The sequence below is a fragment of the Bicyclus anynana genome, chromosome 26, assembly GCF_947172395.1.
Source record: "Bicyclus anynana chromosome 26, ilBicAnyn1.1, whole genome shotgun sequence".
Classification (NCBI taxonomy): Eukaryota; Metazoa; Arthropoda; class Insecta; order Lepidoptera; family Nymphalidae; genus Bicyclus; species Bicyclus anynana.
The window spans coordinates 6,957,659-6,970,201 of NC_069108.1; the positions used below are offsets into that span (position 1 = coordinate 6,957,659).

At 37.6% G+C, this 12,543-nt stretch overlaps 2 protein-coding genes across 2 annotated transcripts; one reads left to right on the forward strand and one right to left on the reverse strand.

Moving 5' to 3' along the window:
* The first annotated feature begins 10,066 nt into the window (after positions 1–10,066).
* On the forward strand, positions 10,067–12,127 carry LOC128199589 (uncharacterized). The gene is made up of 2 exons (XM_052889732.1): positions 10,067–10,297; positions 11,307–12,127. Exons 1-2 carry the CDS (start codon positions 10,114–10,116, stop codon positions 12,041–12,043), a joined length of 921 nt encoding a protein of 306 aa, XP_052745692.1. The 5' UTR covers positions 10,067–10,113; the 3' UTR covers positions 12,044–12,127.
* On the reverse strand, positions 10,292–12,430 carry LOC128199588 (uncharacterized). The gene is made up of 2 exons (XM_052889731.1): positions 12,147–12,430; positions 10,292–11,277 (listed from the first exon to the last, which is right to left on the reverse strand). Exons 1-2 carry the CDS (start codon positions 12,428–12,430, stop codon positions 10,368–10,370), a joined length of 1,194 nt encoding a protein of 397 aa, XP_052745691.1. The 3' UTR covers positions 10,292–10,367.
* Positions 12,431–12,543: the final 113 nt, after the last annotated feature.

Below are 12,543 nucleotides of genomic sequence, written 5' to 3' on the forward strand. Positions count from 1 at the left end.
CAAATGGTGAATTCAGCAACTTATTTAATGATTTGAGATACGACATCGGAAAATTCTATGATTATTACAGAATGGACTATGAAAAATTTGAAAAGTTAAGTGATTTGCTAAAATCGCATATAAAGAAAATCAAAACTAATTTTCGATCGCCTATACCTGTTACAGAGAGATTGTCTGTATGTCTAAGGTTAGTGCATATTACATATTGCATGCGATGGGGCATAGAATTAGGCAAGATAAACTTAACCACTTCGGTTGAAACAGTTTAGCAGAATAACCTAACAAATTTTTGAGCAGTGTGTGACACCACGGAGCGTTTACTAATATTAAAATAAAAGTCTTGATTTATTTAGTAATTGTTTATTTTTATAATCAGCTATCTATGATCACAAATGTACCTATAGTACAGTATGATAAAAAGCGAAAGTATTATAAAAAATTTAGTTTTCATAATCCGGCAATTGAATATTGGAGTTATTGTCATATATATCACCATTATTTTGATGTCTGGATATAGGAGTAGGTATGTATTCTATATGAGTAGTACCATAGTTTGGTTCGGTGTTATATTGTTGTTCGGGCTTATTAAATGAAGAAAAATTGTGTAAAGGATTTCTTCTTTCGATAGTTGTATTATGGGTTCTGGCAACAGAAGTTGGTGCGTATTGCTGAGATGAATGAAATTCATTTGAAATATCGAATCCTGAACTTGATGTCGAAGGACGACTTCGCTGCACAACTGAACTTAACTCCACATTTTCCAAATGCTTTATTTCTGCATCAGTAACAATACGTAAAACATCGCGTTTTATTTCAGCTTGTAATTTTGGTGACAAAGTCTTCGCTGTTGCCGCCATTGCTTGAAAAAATATCTCCATAGGATGTTGTTCCTTCTTTTGGTTTTCAATGTATTTTTTTAATATTTCTGCTGTTGTTTCTGTATACTGTGTTTGCGATGACATGTATGATCGCTGACGAACATGTCTAGCTGGTCTAGAATCTGATGCATGGGATGAACACGACATTTGAGATACAGGCGATTGTGCTTCAGGAAAATTAACAGTTGATGGAGGCACTTGGCTCTAATACTAATAATGCAATCGATAGAACCAATGATACAGTTTTCAATAATCTGGAAGGGATGGTTGTAAGAGATTGTTTCACGGAATATTTTTCTAATGTTGGTAACGTGTACTGGCAAAATGAAATTGTTAATAGATGTTAGTTTCTATTTCTGACAATAAATAAGTAAAAAAATAACTTACGGGTTTTATTCATTTCTTCTGCAATTTTCTGCCATGCGTTCCTTTTCATATGTTGATCCATGTAGAAACGAGAGGAGACATCGTATATACACTCATGCGAACGAACCAGATTAATCAATTTCTCTTCATCCATTTTCCCGTATTTTACGTGAAGTAATTTACTGTATCGCGTACGCACGTGCTAATTTACTTGCCACGCTCAGTCAGTGTGAGAGAAAAAATCGCGCGCGCCAGTGCGTTTTCTCCCTCCCTTGCCCCCGCGCACCGACCGGAATGCGCCCCATCGAAATGCTGCACAAGTTTCAACCTTATTTCAACTAGCTAGCAATCATAATTCCTCGATCCAAAAATGACCCATATGTCTCACGGGATGCAATGGCGTGCCACGTCATACCGCCGCATCCTGCGGCGTGTCGCGTCATGCCGCGGCATCCTACGGCACGTCGCGGCATCGTGGTATCGAAATAAGGTAACGTAAATTCTAAACTTATTGAAATAAGATTCAAAATAATTTAATTAGTATTGAAATCCTTTGCCATGACATGCCGTGCCGTGCCGGCAGTGGGCGCCGGCCCTAAGTCTTCCAGTTAGCAGACATAGACTTACACATCTGATCAAAGGAATCAACGCCGCCTTTTGTTTGATTATAAAACAATATCATATCCGGTTTTCCGTTACTATTATTGATAACGGCATCTTCATCACAGGAAGACAATAAAAATACCATTTTCGACGGCTTTGGTTTATAGGAAACCAAGGTCAAAGGGCCATCAAAGCAAAAAATTGAGGATCCTACCGGCCGTGAGCGAGAATTCTTGATCTCTTCAGGTATTTCTCTTTTGTTAGACCTGATAGTTCCTACTATTGTTAGGTTGTATGGAGCCTGGAGCATGTTCTTAGCTAATGGGATAGACGTGAACCAGTTGTCGCAGGTAACATTTCTATTTGTGCCGTGTACAGTTTTAGTCAGCTCTTTTACATAAAACTCGCCCAGTGGTAAACCATTTGTTTTCGTACTTTTACCAAGGTAAGGTATGGCATCTAGCATATACTTTGTTGCAGCGTCACACATCATGGGGAATTTTATGCCATATTTATCAGGTTTATTGGGAATATACATCCGGAATGGACAACGGCCGCGAAAACCCAACAATTGCTCATCTACAGTCAAGTTACTGCCAGGAGCATAGTTTTGTCTGCATTGATTGATAAAAATCTCCCATATTTTTCTCACCGGCAAAAAAACATCATCGCTACGAAGAGTTGGTCGCAGTGTTTTATCGTCCATTCTCAAACATCTTATTATAAATTCAAATCTCTCTCTGCTCATCACTGATACATATCTGGTACCAGAGAATGTAGCGTCAAATAAGTCATCAGTTGAGAGGTGGTTATCTTTCATAACAGCCGTCAGAGTGAGAATTCCGACTAACGCCCAGATCTCCATTGTATTTGTATCCCTGTAGCTTGCTGAAATGTTTTTTAAATTTTGTCGTTTTACTGTCATCTCGACGTTTGTCCACTTGACTATTTCATGAATTATCGCGTCTGTTATATAAAGTTGAAAACAGAGCAATGGATCAACAATATTCCGACACATTCGCGTTGGTCCTCTATTTGTGCGTATAATATTGATAGCCGAAGTCCTTCCCGTCGTACGTCCCTTTGTAGTTGACCATATATGGTTGTTTTTTCCACGTATTGACCGCTGAGGCAAACAAATTATTCTGTGTGTAGTCAATGAAGTTACCTCAAGATTAGGCAATTCCCGAGAAGCAATATGTTATCGGAGCCCTCTTGCCTTCTTGTATCTTCAATGAAGTCGATCATCGCGTCCTCGTTATCACTCCAGACATCATCTTCAACTACAAGATCTTCTTCCTCGGAGTCCGAATCCAGCGGAGAATAATCGTCATCATATTCTAAAATTGCAACTATTTCGTCCTGGTTTAGCTGTTGACGGGATTCCATTTTGTATTCAACCTGAAAATATTAATATCATATGAAAAATGTAACGAAGCATTAAGATTAACTCAAATAAATCATCTTCTTCATCTTTATCAGCGTGGCCTTTGCTTTGAAGTAAAGTATCATCTGTGTAGTGGCCGAACACGGCGCCCCTCAACGCAATGCGGGGCCTATGAGCGCACGCGATGGGCGTCCGTTCCACTAGGGTCGGCGGTACACCGCGTCCTAGTTCGCCGTCAACTAATGTTAGTGCGATCGGTTAACCTAGACTGACCTTAACAATCGGCGGAGCCCTCATGTGCAACAAGCGCCGCTGGTAGCCCCTCTGCTACGCCCAGTGATCCACGAAGTTTAGGTGATGTGTCTTGTGTTGGTAGTTGGTATGTGTATCGGTGTATTGTGGATCACTCACCCGTCAGCAAACCCCAAGCACTCCAAGCAACACCACACGATCACGCGTTGTATGCCGATTACAAAGGTCAAAACATCGGACACAAAATTATAGTTAAATCACTCAATAAAATACGCGAACAAGGTCGGGTCAAACTGCACCGAGCGCGCAACAAACTCAAAACCTCCGGTATAGTGAACGCGGTTTCACTGTCAAAGCGTCGGACCAAGACTCGCGGTCAACAAGGTCGCGCGCGACGCGCCGGTCGTTCGTTCACCGCGCCAATCTACCGTTCGTTCGCAATTTGAGCGCCGTGGAAACGTCCAACGCCATCTAGCGCGAACAATCTGATATATGCATTTTCTGCGTTATGCCATTGGTATCTGTAAGTACATATAATTTAACTCCATATTTATGCCTTTTGCCTTTATTATATTGTCTAATTAATCGTCCTCGCCACAGTACAACACTTTCGTCAATTGTTAAATTTTTTGTTGGATTGCCTAAAGTTTTCATAAGCGAGTTAAAAAAATCTATTATTGGTTTGCTATATCTGTTAGGGTCAGTGTCACTGTATGAATTACTATCGGAAAAAGTTAGATTTCGAAGTATTAACAGAAATCGGTCCCGGGACATGAATAGTTTAAAAGGCAAATTTAATAATTTATTTGTGCTCCAATAATCATTGAGCCTATGTTATATGGCTCATATGGAAAAGTAACGCCAAGAAAATACGTATTTCGTCTTCGTTGGTGTTGTTCCATTTTAAATTTATTTTAAACATTTTAAAGTTTTCTTAATTGGTCCAGGTCTGGCTTGTGGGAGGCTTTGGCCGTGGCTAGTTACCATCTTTCCGACAAAGACGTACCGCCAAGCTACATTAAAATGATTTTGGCGTTAAAATCACGTTTAAATCTACCGTTGACTACTTCTACAACCCAACGGCGTATGGTGACTGCTCTCGACTTACTTGCTTCAATAGTAGAAAGTTCTGTTTCACCCTCTAAAGATGCTATATTGAATATAGTGTTCCTATAATGGACTTTCATTTGAAAATTCTTTTTGCATTATATCTGAGTCAAAAGTAGTAGCAGGATAGGGACCCCGAAGATCAAAGGGGATGATGACTATATTGTTGGTTTGAATATATTGATTTTTATGATACATTCGGGTAAATAAGGTCAATGTTAACTAATTTATACATAAAAAGCAAAGATTGTCTGGATATTTGCAAAATAAATAATATTATACTAAATATATTTAAAATCTTTTATCGTAATTAGATGAAAGTTCATACAGTTTTAGCTTCCTTACATTAAATATGACATTTTTCAATGAACTATAAACATAAACGCACAAATAACAAAGATATTAGTAATTTTGTTTTTTCGGACCATACAAATCTAACGATCATTATGTACCTACGACGTCATTAATTCGTACCATTTTGTATGGGGCGTTTTTCAGGGATCCGCGGCAGCGCCGCAAATCTGAACCTTTAAATCCCTGTAGCTCCGAAAGTAATGATCGCAGATACCCTGTTACTTTTACAAAATTTTGATTACTCAATTAAAGAAAGACTATTTATTTACAATAATTATTATTTACTATTTTCTCCAATAAATCCACCATTCTATTCTTCATTGCCTGCCAATAAAGTTGCGTCTGCAACTCCATTTCTCGGATTCTAAGGTTTTCTCTTTTTATAGAAATGTATTCAAATTGCGTACTTGTAATTTACGTAAGTATTGAACATTTGAACGTATTTCACGGTGGCTCTGTTTGCCGTCCATCTAATTTTTTTTCCGTTTAGTTAATGATGCTCGGTTTGTCGTTCATCCATAATTTTCCCTGCATCGTCGCGTGTTTGACGTCCACTCCGTACGTTTGGTTCCACCAACTTAAGTTGATGCGCTTGCCGCAACCATTTTAGCTTCCGCTATTACTATGGAAGTTCTCAGATTTATTGCTTTCTACGTTGTGCCTTTGTGCAAACAAAATTGGTGCCAAATTTTATTTATACTCACGACTTCACATACTGTTATTGTAGATGTAATCGCTGGCGTTCGTTCTTTCTTAATTTGTTTCAAAAATATTCCTTACGACTATGTTATCGGGGTTAGGCTGGCCATAGACGAAGGCAAACTTCTTCTTCGACCGGTGAAAAAAACTTAACTTGACCATAATATTTAGAAAATAAGATTTGCAATTGTCACAGGTATAACCTTGCCCTCAAAAGCAGAACAATGTTCGTGACACAAATCACATTGAATCCAATTTTCCATTGGTTAACCGTCTTCTTCAATATATATTTCACCGCAAAAAAAGCATATAATATCCTTAAATTATTTCATTTTCTTTTGCTGTTTGACCTTAGGTCAGTCTGTGTATTACTCTTCTTACATTTTTTGACTTATCATTCAGTCTTTTAATAATATTGTTAACTTTATTTTTCTTATTTTTCTGCTTTTGTTCTTCCTTGATCGGAGTCCTGGTGAATATTTTCGATTTTTGTAATTTCCGTTTACGTGAATGAAGTAATACTTTTTAACGCTGTCAGCTGTCAACACTGTCAGTCTATACACTTCATCATAACTGCTGGCCTTTTTTGGTCTTTATTATCAAGCTATTAAAATAAACATCAAATCAATTGACAAAATGTCATTTACCTACTGTGTGATACCCACCAGTAAGAACCGGAGGACATTTTAACATAGAATGTCAATTTCTGGTGTATTTTTATCATCAAAACGAATGCATTTCAGGAGAAAGTCAAATCTTTCGGCACTCATGCATGCCTTAAAAACAGTGCCGCTTTTTTAGGATTCAAACAAAAATCTGGTGGGTAAACGGGGCGGGAAAGTGTCGGGAACATACTTAAACTACGAAAGCGACAGGGACCTGTGAGACGAATGATTAGTGATCTAGGGTTAAAGTATAAAATCCATAATTTACACGTGTTTCCTCTTTTGTTCTATTTCATTAATTTTTAATTAACTTCCAAAAGTTGTACGTTCGGCTGTATGTGTGCTTTTTTAGATTCAAATATTCCATAAAATTTTTCGAAATCTGCATTTTACTGAATATCATTAATATTCAACTCAATGTCCTCACTTTTCATTATTATTTTTTTTATTTTTATTTTTCAAATTCGACAAATATTAATTCTTTTCAACTCGTCAAATATTAGAAGCGATGGTACTTGTTGCATTATGCAATTGGCTCGCATTGCACGAGCATAAGAATTTCCACTTAATAACTGAACTAAACGTTCTGCATAAATAATTGAAAGAATATCTTTAATTCCACTACCTACCTGCCATTATTTGTCTATTTTTCTAACCGTGAAAATCTCAATTTTGTGACGTCACAATGCTACTTGATGTACTAAACGTCAAACTTTTTTTTTATATGCAAATGTTAATCTTGTATTGAATTAAATTATCAATTTCTGTCTACAATATTATCTATATATAATTATATTACAATGTTCAACTTAATTCAAATTATTTACATAAAATATATAATATTCAGAGCCATAGATCAGCCTTCGCCTCGTCAAAAAACGTCAAAATGTCAAACTAATAATTGCTAATTAATATTATTGTCAAACGCTCCGTTTGGTAAAGGATTTGTTAACGTGACGTCATAAAACAGTTGAAATATAGACCATCATATCTGACAGCGTTTTGGCTCGTACAATAACCAAAAAAAATTCATGGAATCATGTTTCAAAAATATACGATATTGTTTTTCAATCTAGTAAAAGTAGCAAACTTGAATGGACTTATAGAAATTACTGGACGCTGTTCTATATTTTTATAGTAAAATAATGTAAAAGTATATGTATATGAATAATGTAGAGCACAAGCTACTATAAATGTGAGCACGTTTTCTTTTTTGTTGCCTAGAGTTTCATGTAGGCAAGAAATTCTTTTGTTTCATACTCCAAAGAGTCTTTCTACAGAAATACTTTTAGTTTTTATCTGAGCTTTGCTATATCTATCATCAGGAGAATTGGGAATAAGGTTAATAAATAAGGTTTACTTGCATAAACAATATCTCCCAACATAACTCTTTGAATCAAACCTTCTTCTAATTTTATTTTTACAGGACAAGTGTTGGAGATTTGACTATCATGTCCCCGCTCTCCAACGAGCACCAATATCAAATATTTCCAAATTAGATCCTCCAACGATCTGTAATCTGTATAGTTTTAACTTTGGACGTTGGACATTCACAGAAAAATAAGATTTGCGGTTTCTGTAAATCTCTGCAAAGAGTTATTTTAAGGTTATATAGCGGTGTTTTCTTTAATATCTTCTGGAATTTACCTCAAAGAGATTTTCCTTTCTGGATCGCATCTCAAGTTAGTTTGAGTGTCATCAATACTGGCATTGAGTTAGCATTCCTGCTATTTCATAGAATGCTTGATGGAACTGCATTACTCTGTCCCAGGTAGTGCAGTCCATTTTGCCGGCCTCCATGGCGCAGTGGTATGTGTGGTGCACAAGACGGAGTTCCTAGGCTCGATTCTCGACCGGCCGATTGAGGTTTTCTTAAATTGGTCCAGGTCTTGCTGGTGGGAAGCTTCGGCCGTGGCTAGTTACCATCCTACCGACAAAGACGCCATACAATTTAGCGTTCCATCTTAGATTGAATGATCACTTACCTACCATCAGGTGAGATTGCTTGACTACAATCTCACCTGATGGTAGGCTAACTTGTAAAGAAAAAAAAACAAAAAAATAATTATCAGAATCGGTTAATAAACGACGAAAGAGCCATGGTATGGAAAATTTTATTCATTTATTTCAGTTAACAAACATTAAAAATAAAAACATACGCGTCGAATTGAGAACCTATTTTTGAAGTCGGTTATAAATATAGGCGATCAGACAGGGCAGCGCCCGCCACGGGGTTCACACCGAGCTCACACCCCAGTCGCGTGGTCTTTTGAGCTCGGTGATTGGCCTTACTAATTAGTAATATCATGAGCAAATATTGTACCAGTCTCCTATAGTTGCTGTTGTCTTGTTTGCCCCCTTTCAATGAGTATTTCCCAAGGTGCTCGTAGAACTAGGTCAGGGTCATCTAAAGGTTTCCCGTCCCCATTCGTTTGTAAAATGTTATGAAGGATAGCAGTAGCAATTATTTAAATTGACCCGGATTCCCAATTCTAAAACCGGGAAGCGCCTTTTTCAAATACCAATAGTCTTTCTACAGTATTCCTGGTTCTTATTTGATACTCATCGTATAAAGACTCTTCAGCAGTGGTTATTCGGTCCAATGGCATCTATACCAATATTATAAAGAGGTTAAGTTTGTAAGTTTGTATCCTATTGATCCGATTTTTTAAAATTCTTTCACCAGTAGAATGCTACTTTATCGTAACACTAATGGTACGTTTACACGCTTGCCAAGCATTGGCAAGCGTGTAAACGTAAATCGACAATCGCAAGCACGTAAAAAGGGCGTTTGGCTTGGCTTGCGTGGGCTTATGCCTGCTTGCTTCCGATCTAGTCAAGTGTCGGTTTTTTACGCAGATCAAAGGGCGTTTGCGGCAAGCGCTTGCGATGCATTTACATGTTGGTCCGCGGTCGAATGAGGAGTCTTTCGTTTCTGGAACATTACCAAATGGAACCATGCATCTGGAATCCGAAAGATGCAAATCATAAATATAAGAATCAAGCAGATGCATGGATTCCTCTTGCTGAACTTACTGGAAGGCCAGTAAAGGAAATAAAAAAGAGATGTTAAACCAAATGCAATAGCCGTCACAAATTTGGTGTCTGCCATGCTTGGATGAATATTGCAGACTGACGCATTCACAAGCGTATAAACGCCTTTCAAACGCCAAACAAGATTTGTGGAGGCTTGGGACTCAGCCAAGCGTGTAAACTTACCTTAACATAATCTTTCAACTGGCATGCACAGTCACGACGAGAACATATAAACAATGTAATAAATTAGTGGTAACACAGATAGTTAGATTCAACTACACGGGGAACATTGTATTGCAACGAAACTAGTCTCCCTGCTACATAATAGTTGGAACATTACGAGTACACTTATCTCGAAATGTTTGTTAAGAAAGAATGCACGCATAACGCCACGTTCACACGGCGTGCTACCGAATCGGTTTTTTGCAGGATTCGGTTTAGTGGCATAAGTATTTCAATGAAGGAGTTCACACATGCATTCGGTTTCAAGACACGACAAAAAAGCCGAATCTTGCTGAAGTTGACATCCGATTTTGCGACTACAAACCGATCCGGCGATACTGCAAAATGCAGATCCGATACAGTGGTATAGGGCATTCAATAGATGCGTTCATACGATACACGCAGGGGTAGATTCGGTTTTTTGTCGGATCTTGAAACCGAATGCGTCGCACAAGCTGGGAAGGAGGGGTGGGCGGGAGGGACACACTGCACGTGCGCTTGCCAGTCGCCAGTTCTTTTCGCCCGCTTTGACTGACCGCTCGCTATGACGACGAAAAATATAAACGTTGAAAATTTAATTTCTCTTGTCCAAAATCGGCCAGTTTTATGGGACAAAACTCTCGAAATATACAAGGATAAAAACTTGAGAACTGCTGGCTGGCGAGAAATATGTATAAATTTAAATGAAGATTTTGAAGAAATGGAGGAGAAAAACAGGCAGGATTATGGTAAGTTTGTAATTTTTTAAAGTAAACAGGTTAAGTATTTGTACATTAGCAGTGTGTTACAAAATTAACGTTAGATTGATTCGTCTTGCCAAGGCACAGCTCCTGCTGTAGAAATAAAATAATTTGTGAATTCAGATCGTATAACATTAGCACATCGTCCACCTCGTGTACTATTTTGTTCATTGGGTGCATCTGTGAACACGTTAACCACTGATGATACATTGCTTGTTGTTTCTATGTTCGACTGTACACCTTCCATATCTATTATAAAATTATGAAGTACAGTGCAAGCCTTTACAATCGATATTGCTGTGCTGGTATCAACATCCAGTGGACGATGAAATATTCGCCACTTGTTAGCTAATATCCCAAAGGCGCACTCAACATAGCGTCGAGCTCTGGTTAATCTGTAGTTATATATTCTTTTGTTTCTATCCAAATGGTTTCCGCCGTAAGGTCTCATCAAATGTTGATGCAAGCCAAAACCTTCATCGCCTATTACTACAAACGGAATCGATAAATCGGAATCGTTTGTCAGTGGACATGCTGCCGGTAATTGCAAATCACCATCTATTAGTTTTTTCCAAAAAGTACACTCCTTGAATATTGTCGAATCGCATTCTTTTCCATACGAGCCCACACAGATGTATGTAAATTTATAATATGAATCAACCACTGCTAATAATACGATGGAAAAGAAATCTTTGTAATTCATAAACATGGAACCACTGTTGTTTGGCTTTTTTATCCTAATATGTTTACCGTCCACTGCACCAATGCAATGGGGAAAGTTTGCTCTAGTATTAAATCCATTGGCGATATATTCCCAGTCAGATATTGTGTTGGGTAATGTCATAAACTCCCCATGCAAATTGTTCCAAATAGCATTCGTTACTTCCTTAATAATGTTACTGATCGTAGACACTCCGACTCGGTAGGCGTAATGTAAATCCTTGTATGAACACCCAGAAGCCATATATCTGCAAGTAAATTTAATTATATTTTTCAGCTAAATCGATCGTAAAGAAGTGGACTAATATTAGAGACAGCTGGATGAGGAGTATTAATGAGAAAAAGAAATCAAAAAAATCAGGATCGTCTGCGACATGTCCGAGAGCCTACGTTTATCATCGTCAAATGTTGTTCTTAAAAAAAATTGTGTCGCCAGCTGACACACATGATAGTGCAACTATTGTTACACCAAACCCAGCAGACGATAGTACAGCCGCTACAGTTACATCAGATGTTACCCATGACAGTGCGATGGCTCAGGACAATTTATTCGGTGAAGATGTCGCAAATAATCAAGATGCTACAGATGAAAGTCAACAAGAAATTGATAATGAAAATTTAGTAGGTGGTTCAAAAAGAAAAAAAAGCAAACCATCGAGGCAGAATTTAAACGTGTTTGATAAGAAAATGAGTGAGTTTATAGATTATCAAATGGAATGCAACAAGAAGGAAGAAATGAAAGAAGACCGTAATTTGTTTTTCTTTAAAAGTCTACTTCCATCATTGGCAACGCTAAACGATAATCAAACATTAGAATTTCAATCAGGCGTCTTAAATTTATTGCAAAATATAAAGAACCGAAATGAATGGTCTCCTGCACACTCATCAACATACAACTATCAACCAAATGTGGCACAATCACAAGGCTATTTTACATCGCAGTACCAAGCATCACCAGAGTCTCAAAGTATTCAATCGAATGCTTCTGATTTACCAGACTTTCATAATATGTAGTTGGGAAACTTCAAACTGTGTACCTACCAAGCGATTGTCTATAATGTCTTAATCATATTTTTAATAAATTTAATTATAATAAAATACAGTATTTCAATATTACCTTATACATATCGCTAATTTTTCTTCTGGTCTAATGCTTTTCCTCATATTTGTATCACGCTTTTTCAAATCTTTTTCCACTTTTTTCAAAAGATTATCAAATGTAGGTATAGTCATTCTAAAGTAGTTAAAAAATTTTTGTGGATCATTTCTTAACTGCTGCATTAGAGTTGTAAAGGCACCAACTGTTGATCTTCTTTGTACTATTGGGTTTAACCACAATCTTTTTCTACGACGCTGACGGCGATAATACCAGTATAGTATAGCAAGACTGTTCACGTCCATCGCTTCCAAATCAACGTGAGGAACTGTGCGCGCTCTTGCTAATAAAAGCCGGATGGTGAGTTCACACGAGATCCCGATACGAGGCCGTCGGATACGGCCAAACAAGATGTGCT

What these genes read in the sequence shown, in the direction of transcription:
- LOC128199589 (XM_052889732.1), top strand. Translation starts at nt 10,114, where the DNA reads ATGACGACGAAAAATATAAACGTTGAAAATTTAATTTCTCTTGTCCAA. An exon ending in GAAAAACAGGCAGGATTATG is followed by an intron (nt 10,298 to 11,306) that starts GTAAGTTTGTAA and finishes TATATTTTTCAG; the next exon opens with CTAAATCGATCGTAAAGAAG.
- LOC128199588 (XM_052889731.1), bottom strand. Translation starts at nt 12,430, where the DNA reads ATGGACGTGAACAGTCTTGCTATACTATACTGGTATTATCGCCGTCAG. An exon ending in AAATTAGCGATATGTATAAG is followed by an intron (nt 11,278 to 12,146) that starts GTAATATTGAAA and finishes ATTTACTTGCAG; the next exon opens with ATATATGGCTTCTGGGTGTT.